The sequence below is a fragment of the Amblyomma mixtum genome, chromosome 2 (assembly GCF_055824585.1).
Source record: "Amblyomma mixtum isolate Tamu chromosome 2, ASM5582458v1, whole genome shotgun sequence".
Taxonomy (NCBI): Eukaryota; Metazoa; Arthropoda; class Arachnida; order Ixodida; family Ixodidae; genus Amblyomma; species Amblyomma mixtum.
This window is the reverse complement of record NC_143013.1, coordinates 310568855-310585698: the sequence shown is the minus strand read 5'-3', so window position 1 is coordinate 310585698 and position 16844 is coordinate 310568855. Positions and strand designations below refer to the sequence as shown.

General features: G+C 46.7%; 1 protein-coding gene across 8 annotated transcripts in view; it reads left to right on the top strand.

Moving 5' to 3' along the window:
• Positions 1 to 16844, top strand: part of dom (domino helicase) — a 104347-nt gene that overhangs the window by 38906 nt on the left and 48597 nt on the right. For 7 of the 8 annotated variants that reach the window (XM_089574939.1, XM_089574938.1, XM_089574936.1 and 4 more), the window contains 9 exons: positions 212 to 574; positions 2205 to 2341; positions 2994 to 3180; positions 4592 to 4789; positions 6819 to 7188; positions 11790 to 12065; positions 12450 to 12599; positions 14005 to 14096; positions 16380 to 16678. In XM_089574939.1, the coding sequence (XP_089431065.1) occupies positions 212 to 574; positions 2205 to 2341; positions 2994 to 3180; positions 4592 to 4789; positions 6819 to 7188; positions 11790 to 12065; positions 12450 to 12599; positions 14005 to 14096; positions 16380 to 16678 (2072 nt within the window). The remainder of the gene's footprint in view (positions 1 to 211; positions 575 to 2204; positions 2342 to 2993; positions 3181 to 4591; positions 4790 to 6818; positions 7189 to 11789; positions 12066 to 12449; positions 12600 to 14004; positions 14097 to 16379; positions 16679 to 16844) is intronic. The other variant, XM_089574941.1, reaches the window with a different exon arrangement.

Sequence of the window (16844 nt, the reverse complement as noted above, 5' to 3'; positions counted from 1 at the left end):
TCTGCTTCTGTGGTCACTGCAGAGGTGCCCTGCAGGTGCTTTTGCCTCTGGTTGTCCTTTGCTAGCAGTCATATTTTCTCAGGCTCCTGCTTGGCAGTTTTGGTAGCTGGTTAGCCTTTTTTGCGCTCCTTTGAAGGTGTGCCTGGTGTTGTTCGGAATCACTGCATTAGAAAAAAATTGCTCAAGGAGCTGTGCCGCTGGCTCTGTGCAGGGTTGGACCAAGCCCAACGCCTTTCACGTGTGCATCACCTCGTACAAGTTGGTTGTGCAAGACCACCAGGCCTTTAGGCGCAAGAAATGGAAATACCTCATTCTCGACGAAGCACAACACATCAAGAACTTCAAGTCGCAGCGGTGGCAAATGCTGCTCAACTTCCAGAGCTCACGGCGGCTGCTCCTGACTGGCACGCCATTGCAGAACAGCCTCATGGAGCTGTGGTCGCTCATGCACTTCCTCATGCCCAGTGTGTTCCAGTCCCACCGGGAGTTCCGCGAGTGGTTTGCCAATCCCGTCACAGGCATGATCGAGGGCAGCAGCGACTACAACGAGAGCCTGATCAAACGCCTGCATAAGGTATTTTTGTTTATGCCTCATTTGTGTTCTGAGGAAAATATGCAATCACTCAAACATTGTTCGCGAGGCCCTTGAGACTGCCGCTGCAAAAATGATAGCTCAAGGTCAGATACCATATTTACCTGAATGTAGTGCTGAGAATGGTTGTAATATGAGGTCGGCTTTAAGGGGGGATGAGGGTCTTGAAAACTTGTTTTTTATTTTTCGACATAACTTGTTGAAACTTGGCACGCAGGTGTATCATAGAATGCTGATTTCAAATATGCATTTAGATTTCAAATATCTCACCTGGAAGAAAATTTATCGCAAAATAACATTCAAATTAGGCAATTGCTTACGGGCCTTTATATTGATCTATCAGTTAAAGAATGATTTTTTAAGAATAAGTAGACATTTGCAAAGGCCCAAAGCACATGCTAAAGCTTTCTTTTTTCCTTTAAACATGATATATGAGCAATTAGGCAAAGTGTGAGCTAATTACTGCCACGTCATTTTTTCTTTCCAACTTTGTTGTTTATTTATGATCAACAAAATTGGTTTGTAGACATTCTGTTAGCTTTAGGATGTGCTTTGGGCCTTTGCAAATGTCTGCTTATTCTTTAAAAATGTTTATTTAACTGATAAATTACTAAAAAGGCCCGTAAGAAATGACCCAATTAGGATATTTTATTTTGCCATATATTTTCTTCCAAGTGAGATATTTGAAATCTAAATGCATATTCGAAATCAGCATTCAATGCTACACCCAGGTGCTAAGTTTCAGAAAGATAAGTTAACAAATAAAAAAAAAGTTTTCAAGACCCTCATCCCCCCTTAAATGACACGAAACAGAAAAGGGACATACACGAATGTTATACGAAGGACAAAACTGCAGAAGCAGAAGTTTATGAACGAAATACCTCAAGCATTGGTGTTCATATGTCTTGTCTTTATTCTCATCATTGCTGCCTCTGCTGCCATCAACACAAAGATGCTTGTATGGAAAGCCTTGCGGTGGTTTTTGCTGTCACTGTTACAGCATGAAGGTTTCGCATGAAAGGGTTCTTCCAGTGTGCTGAAATTGCGCGCTTGCCATGTGCCATTCGTAGCTCATGGAGTGAAGCCTCCTCACACTCAACGCAATTTGTGTTTCCTTGTGGAGCAATAGGTGTTGCTGTATTGGAAATGACAGTCGATGTTTCTGGTCTGTTTCATCCCATTAATGAAATTGTTGCTTAATTAAACCTGGGTCCTCAGGCTCAGTATATGGAGGACTTGAGTTGGGATTGAACCCGGGTGCTCTGGCTACGGAGCCGGCCGGAGGTAAAGGCACCTATGTGCTGTGTGGTGTAAGCTTACGTTAAACTACCCCAGGTGGTGTGAAGTAATCCGGAGCCTTCCACTACGGTGTCCCTCATAGCCGATGTGTTGAACCCCACAATTTACAATTTCAGAAGGGTGGAACACATTCTCTTGTGAATGGATAGTGTGTCATTTTGTGAAAGTAAACCTGTGGGTGGCATATAGGTTATGTCATGCTGTGTTTAAAATAGAGGCCAAATAAATTCCCGGGTATGTGTGCTTTAACCTGAAGCTGCCAAATATGTGTTTGCCCAAAACTGCGGTGTTTGGCTTTCTACGACCCTTGCAGGTGCTTCGGCCGTTTCTTCTGCGGAGGTTAAAATGTGAGGTGGAGAAGCAGTTGCCCAAGAAGTACGAACACGTGGTGCTTTGTCGGCTGTCCAAGCGACAGCGGTTTCTCTACGATGATTTCATGGCCCAGACAAAGTAGGTGTTCTGCGATATTTTTTTTAATGTCAAGCATGAAGCCCTATGGGGTAGTGTACTGAATGAAGGCTTCAAAGAGCAGATGTGATGCAACAGAAGCGCAAAGTTGCCAGTTGCAAAACAATTCATGCTTACACTTATTTTTGGGAGCAGCGACGATGGACATTGTATTACTGTAGGCTAGATGTGTTTTAGTGCACTTATACAGACCTTTGTGAAAGATTGAAGACAAAGAAGAAAAAACTTCGCTATCAAAGATTTGTGTTTGTGATCCAGGTTGCGTGCAGTTGTGAGGTTGCTTGTTGAGAACATAAACGATTTCATCCTTTTTAATGACTTCCATGTACCATGAGTATGTCAGCAGGTGTATGCACAAGCTTAGAGGACTACTTCTTTTGTCGTGATCAGTTAGCGATACAAATGAGGGGTGCTGCGATTTATTTGCGTCTGATTGAAATGCACCTTTCTAGTTAATTTGAGAGCTGTACATTGTCTCTTCTTTTGACCAGTAGCATTTTCTTCAGTTTCCTTGACGCCGAGGTGTGTTTGGTCCATGCAAACTGCTCGTGCAGAAACTGATGTGTTTTTTGAGCCATGGAGTCTGGTTGGGTGTTGTTGCATAGTTGTGGTATGTGTCTTTGCATGTGTGCAGGACAAAGGAGACGCTGGCCACTGGCAACTTCATGAGCGTTATTAATGTGCTGATGCAGCTCCGCAAAGTGTGCAATCACCCCAACATGTTCGAGCCGAGACCCATCGTGTCGCCCTACCGTATGGAAGGGCTCGTGTATTATACCGCCTCCCTTGTATATGACATCTGTAAATATGATCCATTCAAGGTGAGCAGCCAGTGTGGAGGCTATTTCACACTTTATTCTCGAAGCAGCTTTTGACATTGATGGCTTCTTCTGTTTCTGAGGCTCTTAGGAGCATTGCTGCCAGTCCGGAAGAACAGGAGCAGCCCCAGCGCAGCTCATGTAGTTAGTGCTTTCAAGTGTAGGGGGTTTGAGGTGCAGCTTTCAGCAAATTTATTTTATTTTGTGATGTATTTACATGAAATTTTATGAGAATAATAGAAATAATTTTGACTACTGTCGCAAAATTTCACTCTTATATCTGCACAGAATTGTTTTCTAACATATATTTTTCCGCCAAATCTTGTGAAAAGGCTGCAGAGTTAACGAAATGTAGCAGAAGGCTGGTTCAGCATTCATTGCATTCCTGCTGCCATTGTACAGGTCAGGATGTTCCTATAATTTTTTCTTTGCATGGCACAAATTTTTGGTTATAATTTTTGGGATGCAGTTTTCGTTGGCATGCCGCCTCTCAATAAAAATGCTGCCTCATGGGAAAAAAAGAAACCTACATCGGAAATGACACTTCGTGTCTTCGACTACAAGCTAAACTTGCAGCATGCTCGCAAACAACTGGGAAGGTTCTGAAATCTGAGTGCAAAATCGTTAACGGGCTAACAGTGCTCAGTGGGCGCGGTAAGGAAAGAGTTAGGGGACGTGTGTTTTGATGGCAGATATGAGGTTGCCGGATTTTCTTACAAGTCACATTATGGAAGAACTTTTCTGAACCTGGCTACCTCTCACTGCTGATGTAGTTAGCCTTTTGTGTGCAGGTAATCATCTGGGCTGCTTGTTCTTGCTATGACCCGCATTCTGATTTTGCCGCCCAGGTCCTCTCAAAAGTGTTTGAAGGGGTGATTTTGGATCAAAAAATCTGTGAAGCACAAAACCAAAAGAAATTGATTGTGGATTGCTAATTTTTGGCTTAAAAAGGAAAAGGCCAGCAAATGTTATTTCGAGCAAGGAGATTCGAATCGCTCTTTTATGCGTTGAAATATGTGTCACTAATCCATTTTGCCACAGAACAGATGAACGTTGGCATTTTTCATTATGCTGTCATCTGTTCTGATGAAATGGCTCCTATTTTCCTTTAGGGGCCGCTTCATAACTGAAAGCTGTGAGACTACCGGAATGGAGTCGTGTAGAAGTCGGGCCATTTTTTTTTGTTCCTAGTGCATACTAAGTGCAGGTGTCGCAAAATATAAGGTAGGCGCAGTTTGTGATGATGAAGATTTGATTTCAGCTTAGACGTGTGATGTAGTCTAATTTAACTGTTACTGTCAAAACATACATGCGGTTATGGAAAAATGCAAGAACCTCAGTGGACTCGCAACCAGCAGTGCATTTGCAGTGTTTTTCTAAGCTCGAATTTTTATCTTTTTGTTTGCTTCAACAGCATGTTAGTTTCTCGGCCCTGAACTTGCTGCTTGCCGATGTGGAGCTGTGTCTGACAGCCTTCGCTGCGCACCGCATCAAGAAGTTCCAGACGACGTGCCACTTTGTTGAAACCATTGAGAGCCACCCGCCTCCACCGCCCAGGTGTCCACCGGGCAAGATCAGGCTGCACATACGAACATCAGCTCCTTCCGCCCAGGTGCAGTGTTTATTTTTTTAAGCTTGCTGTTTCCTTTTCGTTGGTTTCTTGTTGGATTTTTTTTTTGCTTTTTTTCATGGCTTGTTTTTGAACTATTTCTTTTTAACTTACTCCTCCCAGTTTTTCTGTGTTGCTAAGGCCCCAAATGTGTTGTTGTAATTCTTGGGCCTTATTTTGTAACTTGAACACAAACAAATGAAATGGAAAACGAAGTCTACAGTAGCGGGCAGATTTTTCAGACCCCATTAATTCAGACTTGTGCAATATTTTTACTTTACCAAGGAACCATCACACACTTCATAGGAACGTATCCACGGCCAATGTTATGGACTCTGTGTAGTCCCTATGCCAAAAAATAGAGTCCACCTCCACATGCCGAGAAAAGTTTCATTTCATTATGAGGTCTCTAAAGTGTGTGATTGGTGCTGTGATGGCTTTGTGATGCTTTGTGTTGATCTTTGCACGGTTTTATTGGAGAATACTTTGCATGGGTTTCTTGAAAAAGAAGTGATCTATGAAACTTTTGGCGCAGTAAAGGCGATAGCAATTTCCGTAGTCTATGAAGACTTGGCAGCCGAAATGGAAAGGTTTTTCTGCAGTAGCATCATTCTCCATTCTGCATTGGTAGCTGGGTTCATGCCTTGCCCTGGCCGTGATTCGTGCTTGGAGAGCGCGAGTTTAAAAAAAAAAAATAAAGCATGAGAGTATACCGTATTTACTCGCATAATAGGCGCACTTTTTTTCCAGAAAATCCGGCTAAAAGTTCGGGGTGCGCCTATTACGCGGGGTAAAATTTCCGGAAATTTTTCGCCTCGCAAAATTGAACACACCGCGTAAACGCACTCGTGTACGGGCCGCACCCCGTTTCCGCGAAGAAAGTGTTAAAAAAAAAAAAGATCCGTGTAAGGGCCGCACCGAAACTTTCCACGACACACGCGGGAATAGCCTTTGGAATGAACGCGCCGAGGCCTCCGCGATCAGCTCCGGCTGCGCGCAACGGGCGCTTGATCGCGGAGGCCACGCACGTGCACAGGAGCTTCCAGAGGCAGCCCACGGAGGGCGCCCAAGGCCAAGCTCATCATCATCATCATCATCGTTTTCTTCCGCCGCGAGCGTTTGCTATCTATATCGCCATCAGCATCTCCAGCTCGTTTTTTTTTGTTGTTGTTGTTGCTGTCAAGGGATTTGCGGTAGCGCCATAGTTATCGTGGTTTATGGCTTTGCCGCTCGTGGTTTATGGCTTTGCCCCAGAGCGTTGCTGTTTTAGCTAGATGGGCAAGCAACTTCACAGCTACACGGCTGGGGAGTTTGCTCTTGATGCGGCAGGTCGGAAAATACGACGCAGCAGTTGCGACTGCGGCGTCCCTAAATTTTCGTACACGCTTGCGACTCCAAGCGCCGAGGTTTTTGTGGGCCTAAGTCGGGAACGTTTCTGGCTGGAGATGAAGCTTTCCAAACAGACGTTTAAAGTGAGCATCCCTGAAACTGTGTGCGGCTGTTCTACGCGATGTCGTTGTACGTGCTGTGGGTCCGCAGCAGCACTAGTGAGGACCAGTAGTCAGTTCAGCAAAAACTTTGTTAAAATAAAGATTGGGAAGCGGGGGGTGGCGAGGCGTTGGCTTGCAATCGTGTAAATACAGTATTGATCACAGTGCCAAGTTCGGGGTGCGCCTATTATGCGCGGAAATAAAAAAATTGATTTTTCGCGCTCTAACTAGGGGTGCGCCTATTATGCGAGTGCGCCTATTACGCGAGTAAATACGGTAAATACCGTAATACTGGACACTGGAGTCGCACAAAACAACAGTTCCAAGAGTGTTGTTTGCCTGAGATGAATACTTTGACATTTTGACTATGAAACATTGAGATCAAATCGAACAGTGAATACAGTAGGCTCTTTTTATGACTAACTTGAAGGGATTAGTGTTAATTTTATCAGAAGTTCGTTTTAATGAAAGTGCGGAATGAGCTTTTTCTGAAATTGAAGTTCTGGACTGATGTTTTCCCTCTTCTTTTTTTACACGAGCAGTCGGGAGCAGCCCGTGCAGCTTCGCCGATGGTTGCGGCGGGCCACCATGGCCCACACCACCAGCGGTTGGTGGCGGCCACCCCCGGGGCCCACCACGGAGGAGCAGCTGGCATGGTGGTGCGCCCCGGTCACCAGGGTGTGCCTGCCGGAACCACCTTCGCCATGACGGCGCGTCATGGGGCGGTGCTTTCTCAGGGGCACCACCCAGGCCTGCAGCAGCAGCAGCAGCGCCTGGTCATGGTCTCGACGCCGGGGGCTGTCACACCACGTGCGCAGGGCACCGTGGTGACTGCTGGGGGCCAGGCCCCATCCTCTGCAGGCGGAGGAGGGGCCGAGTACATGCTGCAGCTGGTCCAAAAGTCCGGTGCCTGTGAGTCTCTGACCTGTGTTTGACCTCTCCCCTATTATACGTCACTACTGTCAAATCTCCTCCCTGCAAAGGTGCCTCTCTTCTGGTGCTTGTGTGTGGCAGTGGCGTCAGTTTATCCGTGTGTCTTCCTTAGCTCTTTTTCCCCAGCTGCATCACTTTCACTTCTTGCCCTTATGGGGAGACGAGGATCTTAAAACTAACTTTTTATTTATGGCTAGAGTCTGATGAAACTTTGCACTCAAATGCGTTTTTTTTTTTTTCTGTGGATTTCAAATATGCAATTACACTTGAGCTGATGGTTTTAGATAAAAGGTTATCTTACAAAGCCTAGACCATATTTAGGTAATTTCTTGCGTAGCTTTAAGGGGGGACACTGGTCTTGAAAAGAAAATTTTATTAATTTAGTCATAGTTATGAAATTTCCAGGGCACATGTATTTTTGTGCGCTGATTCTAGATATGTCATTTAATTTCATGTAAAACAATTCCTTGAGCACTTATGCACTTTTTATGCAAGTATTTTGCGGAGAGTTTTGAAGAAAATTTGCTGCAGGAAACTCGCTGAAATGTATGCCATTGGGTTCTCTTGACACCAAGGAATACAATAAGGGTAAAATTATCATCCTGGCTCTCATAGAACTTGAGTAATAGGGTACTGAAGCTGCCACTTCAGAAACAGGAATACACACTTTCCTTCTCATTTCTGAAGCGACAACTTCAAAACTTCAAACTTTAGTTCTATGACAGGCAGGAAGACAATTTCACCCTTATTGTATTCCTTGGTGTCAAGAGAACCCGATGGCATACATTTCAGCGAGTTTCCCGCAGCAAATTTTCTTCAAAACTCTCCGCAAAATACTAGCATAAAAAGTGCATAAGTGCTCAAGGAATTGTTTTACATGAAATTAAATGACATATTTAGAATCAGCACACAAAATACATATTCCCTGAAGATTTCCTAACTGTGACTTCATTAATAAAAATTTTTTTTTCAAGACCAGTGTCCCCCCTTAATAAATTCTCTTACTGCATTTTGCAGCTTTTGATGACATGAGATGATAGGCAGAGAGCCCCCTTAACCGATGGCATTCTTAGTTTTTCTCTAAAGACGTGCCATCCCGAAAATTTAAGGAGAAGGGTGTCAGTATTTGACTCTGCAACTCATTAAGCTAATTGCAATTTATTATTTACATATGGCCTATGTAGAAAAAGTAAGAATGTCATTAAGTGTCTTAATTCTGTCTAAAAGAAAGTGGTACAAGAGTTGTTTTTTTGAAACAAAGAAGTTATTAAAAAGCTGCATAAGGTTGAGGAAATCAACCAGAAATAGTAAACTGAGAAAACTCCATTTGAAGTTTGACCATATGTTGTAAGATGAACGGTTGGTAACCTCACTGATATTTCCAAGGAAATATGACATATCCTTCCCATTTTCAAAACTGGATATGTTGCAAACTACCGGAGGGCAAGATAGTACATGTCTTTAGGAACTCAACAAAATTTGTGGACTCCAAATCTAGCTAGGGCGATGGCAGTACTTTATTACAGTTTGACCTGGATATAATGAATGGTCAGATTTCGATGGAGGCATAATTCTAGAGGCCTGTGTACTGTGTGATGTCAGTGCATGTTAAAGAACCTCGGGTGGTCAAAATTTCCGGAGCCCTTCACTACGGTGTCCCTCATAGCCTGAGTCGCTTTGGGACGTTAAACCTCAATAAACCAAACCAAAGAAGTCTGCAAGTTTTCGTTACCTCCAGTTTCGCATGATGACTTGAAATGGCGACGCACAACACAAACCAAAATAGGAAACAAATATAGGTGAAATCACCTCGGAAATGTGTACAGTGAATCATCATTGCTCGAAGTCATGAAGAACGCGGAGAGCGTTATGCGCTGGCTGATAGTGCGACTGTGGCGGCAACCATCACCACCTTGCACAGTGCCACTACGAGTGGGTTGGGGAGAGTCTGGGAGTCGGAGGCAACCCAGCTGGGCTAGAGGAGAACGCATGCGGTCGCGCTGTTGCTGGTAGACCGGCTGTGGAGGCACCTGCTTGTTCTGGCGTGTTCCCTCTCTCGGCGTACCCACTCCCCAGGAAATGGGCTTTTCGCATTGCGTCTGTGGCACTCTCCATGTGTGCCCTCTCCCGGAGCCCGAGAGCTGTCGGCGTCGGAATGATGCAAGCAGCTGCGCTGCAACGACGGGCGTGCACTGCTCTTTCTGCCTGTCGTCTGCCAGTGTCTTTTTGGAGCGGAAACGTAACGGAGAAAGTGAGCTTTTGGGTGGTACCAAAACGATCCTGATGGCAGGGGCTGAGCGAGCAGCATGAAGTACGGCTTTGTCTTGCCAGTCTCGATCATTTTTTAGTTGCACGGCACATAAAACTTGTTTTTTTTTTTTTATTTCTAGGTAAAGTAGGAGTGTGACATTTTTTGCAGAGAAGGGTGAATGCATAGATATGCCGAAAAGTGATTCTTAGAAAACCCACTTTTTTTTTTTTCACATTTTAACACCCGTGTTTGCCCTAAATAGCCTTGTTGGGGAGCATTGTCGGTAGGTCCAGATTTTGGATTCCTAGCAGCAATGGCCACATTTTAACAGATGGTTTCAGTGGAATAGGACAGTTGAACCTCTTATAACAGACGCATAGTGGCAGCAGTTTTCGTTTCTTTGGTAAGGAGTCTCTTACAAGCAGGGTTCCATGGTTTCATTGTTTACAGATGTGCTCCTGCTTTGATTGCTGCCACCCAGAGTCTAAGCAAAACATTTGAAATTTTAAGTAGCTTGTGCATTGTGTTTGCTGTTAGAGTCAGTTCGTGCAAGGGTTCTGCTATTCGAAGTGTCCAAACGAATATTGTAAAACTTCAAAATTTTCGGCTCACCAGAACTTGCCAAACATCATCGTGTTTCTGATTGCCACTAGCACTTGCCATTTCTCCACATAAGGTCAATTGCCAGCACATGGCATAAATGCATTGTACAGTGAAAGCTCGATAATTCGAAACTCGATAATTTGAATTTTCGGATAATTCGAACTACACTACTTGGTCTGGCCGAGCTCCATAGAGATCTGTGTATAAAAAAGCCCGTTAATTCGAAAGCGAGCCGGTACCGCTACATTCGAACTACGCGCCGCCGCGTCTGGACGGCTTGGCACACAGCGTGTGGCTCAAAAAAAAAAGAAAAAAGCACCACCGCATGGTTACAGAAGCTGGAAATAGATAACGGAAGAGTGGGTAAAGCTTAGATAGTGCCACCACCCGGCTGGCGGCACCGGAGGGAGCGCAGCTGCCAACCCTTTTTTCCGCGCAACCTCCGAAACTTGCAGCTGAATAGTCGTTAATTCTAGCCCTGTTAATTCGAAAATACGGATAAGTACTGTCAGCGCGGTCTCAGCCAACACCAGTGAAGGCTATGACATCAGACAGGCGCTACAAATTACGTGCGAAATTTTTTTTTTTTTTTCTTTGGGATTGTCGTCCATGCTTCCACCCATCGGTCCCCAACGGAAGCACGCGCTCAGCCGCGATTATGACACCGGCTTTTGAGTGGCAGTACACGGTGTTCGCCCCAATCGCCCATGGCAGGATAAGGTGAACGTACTGAAAACGAGGCTTGCACAACAGGACAAGTGCTGGCAGTCTGCCAAAGTTCGCTTCCCCCCTTGCTAGAGCTAATGTCAAAAGTAAACACACCAGGACGTTATCGCAGCATCTTGGCGCGCCGCCAAGAAATGCGTTGTGGACTGTGATGGTGCGGAGGGAAGCCTTAACGACTGATGCTTTTTTTTTTTTCTTCAAATTCATAGGCAAAAATGGGGGGGGGGGTCATATGCAAGTGGGCTCGTTACCCGAGTAAATACGGTACATATAGGTACATGTACTGTAATGCAAATGGTTCTTGTCAGTTGTTTCGCGGCCATTCGATAATTCGAACTTTTTTCCGGGTCCCTCGAAGTTCGAATTAACGAGCTTTTACTGTACTGCTAGGCCTTGTACCTGCATGGTGCTAAATCTTTTGCATTTGGAAATATTCTACTTGGTTTGCCATAAATAGTTATCATTCTCATTTGGTTCGCCGCGTCTGTCAAATTTCGATGGAGGTGAAATCCTAGAGGCCCGTGCATTGTGCAATGTCAGTGCGAAGAACCCCAGGTGGTCGAAATTTCCGGAGCCCTTCACTCTGGTGTCCCTCATAGCCTGAGTTGCTTTGGGACGTTAAACCTATAAAGGATCCGCTGCGGTGGCTCAGTGGTTATTGCGCTCGGCTGCTAGCCTGAAAGACGTGGGTTCGATCCCGGCTGCGGAGGTCAAATTTTGATAGAGGTGAAATTCTAGAGGTCCATGTACTGTGCGATGTCAGTGCACGTTAAAGAACCCCAGGTGGTCAAAATTTCCGGAGCCCTTCATTACGGCGTCCCTCATAGCCACTTTGGGACGTTAAACCCCCATAAACCTAATCCTATAAACCATTTGGTTTGCAATTGACCCATATGATATTTGCCAACCCCTAGCTTTTGTTATCGTCTTGGGCAGGTTAGTCATTTCAGAATTGGCTTCCCGTTCTGCTCGAGAAAATGGCCGCTCTCTTCTCGTGCAGTGGGCGGCTCCGGTGGCCAGCAGGTGATGGGTTCGCCCATCACGCTGCAGATCCAGCCATCTGCGCACGGGGCTGGTCCTGCACGAGTGGCAGTGCCCTTTGGCATTGGGCGCATTGTGCAGACGACCAGCGGCCAGCACTTGCTGCTGACACCGGCCGCCGCCCAGCAGTCTCCACAGGGTGTGCCCGACGGCACCACGGCCGCGCAGGTGCAGCAGCATCAGACAGTCATGCTGGCCACGTCTGCGGGCCAGGCCGTGGTCAGGACCACGACGGGTGAGGGTTGCTGCTCAGCCACAGGGGTTCTTGTCGGGGAGGAGGGCGCACTTGCGGCCATTCTCTCTTCAAGAATGGGCCACCTGCAGCTGAAGCCACTGCTGTGCACTGCTGTTGCCAGTGTCACCACGAGAGAGCGCTCCTAAATTTGGCTTACTTTTTTTTTATTTGGAAGCTATCAACTTTTCTGCTAAATGACCGAAGGGCTGTCCTTGGATGATTGATTATTGGAATATGGCGACTACAGCTGGCGCAGGACAAGGTTAATGGGAGATAAGCAGGAGAGGCCTTTGTTGTGGCAGTTGGTGTTGTTGGGATGATGATGATGTTATAATGGCAACACCAGTGAGGTAGACTGAGGCAAGCGGCATGCTGTTCATGCAGCGCTGAGCCAAATGGGACGAGTTGTGACCAGTGCTGCGGGCAGCCCTGCTTCAACTCCAGTCTCAGCTGCGTTGGGTGCAAAGCCAGTCATGCGCGTCTCCCCTCTCAACGCGAACAGTCAGGCGACACCAACTGGAGTGACCAAAACTGGTAAGTGTTGAGCTTTGTCCATCTCTGGGAAACAAGTGAAGGGCCCTCCTTACTGCAAATGGGCTGTGATGCAAGCTTCCTGACACGATTCCTTTCCTTGCTGTGCTGTTTCTATTGTTACCACTCTGCTTTCTCTCTCGTTCGGCCATTCGGTGCACAGTGATTTTGAGCCTGCCATCTGTCACTGCTGCTTTGCCTCACATTCTTGTGTTGTTCATCCGCCGTCCCTCTAGTGGGCGGGCCTCCCTTTGCGCTAAAATGTTTTGAAATTGTGCTAAATATTAATATTTATCCTTGAATCGTGCGAACTTCTTGACATTCACTTATTTCAATAAAACGGAGAGTTGAGCTAGTTGGTACATGTTTCTTGGAAAAAACAGCGCTAAACGAAAGGACAACGAAAAAGAGTACAACAGGACATTCACTTATGTGGGTTTACAAAAAGCATGTTTTAAAAAACCATCCCGTTTGCCTTGAAAACACAGCCCGTGAAGTGTGTACACAAACAACACTGTCTGGCAGTATTGTTTGTGTACAATACTGCCAGACAGTGTTTGGCAGTATGGCCGCCGCGGTGGCTCAGTGGTTATGGCACTCGGCTGCTGACCCAAAAGACGCGGGTTCGATCCCGGCCGTGGCGGTTGAATTTCTATGGAGGCGAATTTCTAGAGGCCCGTGTACTGTGTGATGTCACTGCACGTTAAAGAACCCCAGGTGGTCGAAATTTCCGGAGCCCTCCACTACGGCGTCTCTCATAGCCTGAGTTGCTTTGGGACGTTAAACTCCATAAACCAACCAACCATGTCTGGCAGTATTTTTTTTACATGGGAAAGGGTTATGATATCTCCTGGATGTTTGGGATTCTTGGGGGCCTAGTGGACCTCGGTATCCATAGCTGGAGACTGAGCTGCTTGAAAGATTTTGTCTGACCGTTCACATGTATGCCTAGATTGCACCCTTTCGAGGAGGGTTGAGGAGTCCGTTTTCGAGGGAAACGGTGGCCAGGCACACTGAGAGCAAGGACAGGTGGCAAGCCTTTATGGCTGGTCTAGCAGTGGTGGTGCGTCTGTGCATGCTCTCTTGTTCAAACGTGGTAGACCAGGGCAGCTAGCAAATAGCAGAGCAAGGCCAGATCGATGAACAACTTTACGCAGAAACAGTGTTAGTCCGAACTACACAAGAGAATCCCACTGGGTTCGAGGCCCCGACCAGCATGAATTTTTCCGTCAACTGTGAAGTCTGTGAGAAAGCTGTATAGCTTTCCCTTCGTTGCTCTATGGCTATGCTAGAGTGGATGCTAATGAGTAATTACTCCCTAATTGCAGATTCTCCTAAATACATTTCACCGTGCTTAAGTTGCGTTGAAAAATACACCCATATTTTTTTTTTGCTGCTGCTGCTGCAGTAAATGCCAAGACCACTGTGATTGCTCCTGTGAAGTCCTCTGGTGCTACGTCATCAGCCGAGTCTTCCATCCAAAGAAGCCCCTACTACTTGGTGAGTTCACTGGCACAGGGGAAAAAAAATGAAAAGTCCTCTCAGCAGCTTCAGAACTTCTCTGTTAGCCTGTGGCAAATTTATGGAAATTTATGGAAAATCTGTAGGTGTGGGAATTCTTTTAGTCACCTTTTTTTTCACTAGTCTGCTCTTTTTCTATCCTTTGGCTTATCGCCAGCTCTGTGTGTGTATGTTGTGAAGCAAGTTAGGGGAGACGCAGCTCTTTGGGACCGACAGTTGATTCCTGGCATCATTTTGCGTATTTCAGCAATATTCCATTTATAACTGCAGTAAAAGCTCGTTAATTCGACACTGACGGGACCGCAAAAAATTGACGAATTATCCGAATGTCGAAATATCGAATGAACAACAAAAAACGATGTTTGCCGCAACAGGACGTACCTTTATTTGGCAAAGAAATCTGTTATCGTCGTCTGCTTTTTCGAGCGAATTTGAGCGACTACGATAGCTCTAACAGCTGCCAGGTGCTCCGCAGCACACGCACCGTCAGGGATTTGTTCGCAGAAGTCCTCCCGCACGGACAAGGCTTCTGCGGCTTCTTTCACCGTGCGCTTCGGCACTTGGGACAACTGCTCACAATCGCCACCTTCTGACGAATCGTTGTAGTCAGCGCCTGTCACTTCAATTATTTCATCCTCGGTCAGCTGATAGGACACGAAGGCGAGGCGCGCAGGCCCTGCGCGCTACCCACTTGAAAGCAGCGCGGGGAGGAGGTGAGGCGTCCGCCGTGGTTGTTGCTGGGAGGCCTGTCTTATCTTTTCTTTTTATCTTTCCTCTGATCTTTTAACTCTCCTCTATCTGCATGTGGCAGCAGTGGTGGCTCAGCTGGAGCCAGTTGGCAGGCCCGTGCACTTCCTTTTCATCCTTCTCTCAGTCGCAACAACAACAAGCAGAACAAACAGCGCAGAAAACACGCTGACAAAGCGCGCAATCACCAAAAAAGGCGCCTCCTTATGGTTAAATAACCATAAGGTTAAATAACCATGATCCTAGCAGCAAGAACACGTGGAAACGACACACGCCAAGACGAAGACGCCAACCGCTTCGGCCGCCGTTAACCTCGCTTCTCTCGCCCTCTCTCACGCTGCTGATGACGATGAGCATACGAATGGCCTATCAGCCGTACAGTAGCGCCGCTCGTGGCAGTGTTTTCTTTTTGCTCTCGGCGCGCCGGCCTGGCGGGCTGCGGAGTGAAGTCGAATTAACCGACGCACGGCAAAATTTGTTCGAATTAACGAGAGTTTCGCCCCATAGACTCCTATGAATAATTGTAGGGACCTCGCGTGCGCGTTGAATTATCCGATTTTCCAAATTAACGGGGGTCGAATTAACGAGCTTTCACTGTAGCACATATCTGTTGGTGCTGAATTAACGAGCTTTCACTGTAGCACATATCTGTTGGTGCTGTAGTGCTGTATGAGTACTCCTTGGGAGCTAGAACATTTTTAGAGAATGACCAGTTCTGCATATATGGGCATTAACCTATTAATGCTATTGCGTCATATCCTTAAGGCAGAGCTGAAGTGTTCCCTCCAATTTTCCATTTTTTCTTCACTTGTCCTTGTTTCTGTACGCTTTCAGTTATGAATAGTGATCGATACCAACTAACCCATCTCTGCACTACCTTGTGTTGCTCTGTTCCTTTTCCATCGTCATTTGGCGCTGTTATTTTTATCGTGAGTCCAAACCAACTGGCCTGTCTTTTGATACTGCGGCTTTGCCTAAGAGGGGGGATGGTCTCTGCTGTGTATTCTTTCTGCAACATAGTTGCATCCTTTGAAAGCGCGCTTGGCCTTTGACCGTGCATTGACAACAGCCCCTTTTCTCCATTCGGTCTTTAGTTGGGGATCCTAAGTGGCACAAAACACCACGCCACAGCCAGGTGGGTGGGGCATCAGGACCACAGCCTTAAAGTGAGAGGGACTGTCCCGCTGAAATTGGGATGTCCGGTCACATGAAGTTTGTGCTCATTGCCCTTGGTTTGGTTTGGTTTATTGGGGTTTAACGTCCCAAAGCAACTCGGGCTATGAGGGACGCCGTAATGAAGGGCTACGGTGTCCGTCATAGCCTGCTTGAAAAATAAGACCAGAATGATGCCTTACAGAAAACTGCATTGTGGTCTGTGCCATCCAAATTGATCGGTGTAGTCTGTTGGGAATGTCGTTTCCGTGAAGAAGCCTCTTGGAAGAAGGTGTGACATTGCAACTTGCGGCCACCGTTTTCGGCCTACCTGCACATTTCTCGCTTCTGTTTGGAATGCAGGATTCACTGGAAAGCCGTCGACGGCAGCAGCGGCGCGAGAAGCTTCGCCTTCTGGGGCACACAAATGCGCTGCGCTGTGCAGCCTGCCCGACGTACGGCAGGGACCTGGTGGAGGCTGTGACGGTAGTGCACGACGCACGCCCCGTAGCGCGCTGCCCCTGGGGTGGCACGGGATACGTGGCCTGCCTCAATGCACCAGCCCAGGGAGAGACGCAGCTGTGGCGGTATACGCGCACACTGCGCTCGCTGGTGCGCACGCCCCCGCAGCTGCTCGACGAGCTCAGGGACATGATCGCCAGGTGCGCTGTAGCTCACTTACTGTTCTTGCTTTTAGAGAGGCTGCAAACTGGGCAAGTGGTGCTTGATGAGTTGTTTGATTCCCAGAGTTCAGCGTTCTCTCAAAAATGCCGCGGGGATTGTCTCTTAAGCTGCGTAATTCAACACGTATTAAGGGGGGACACTGGT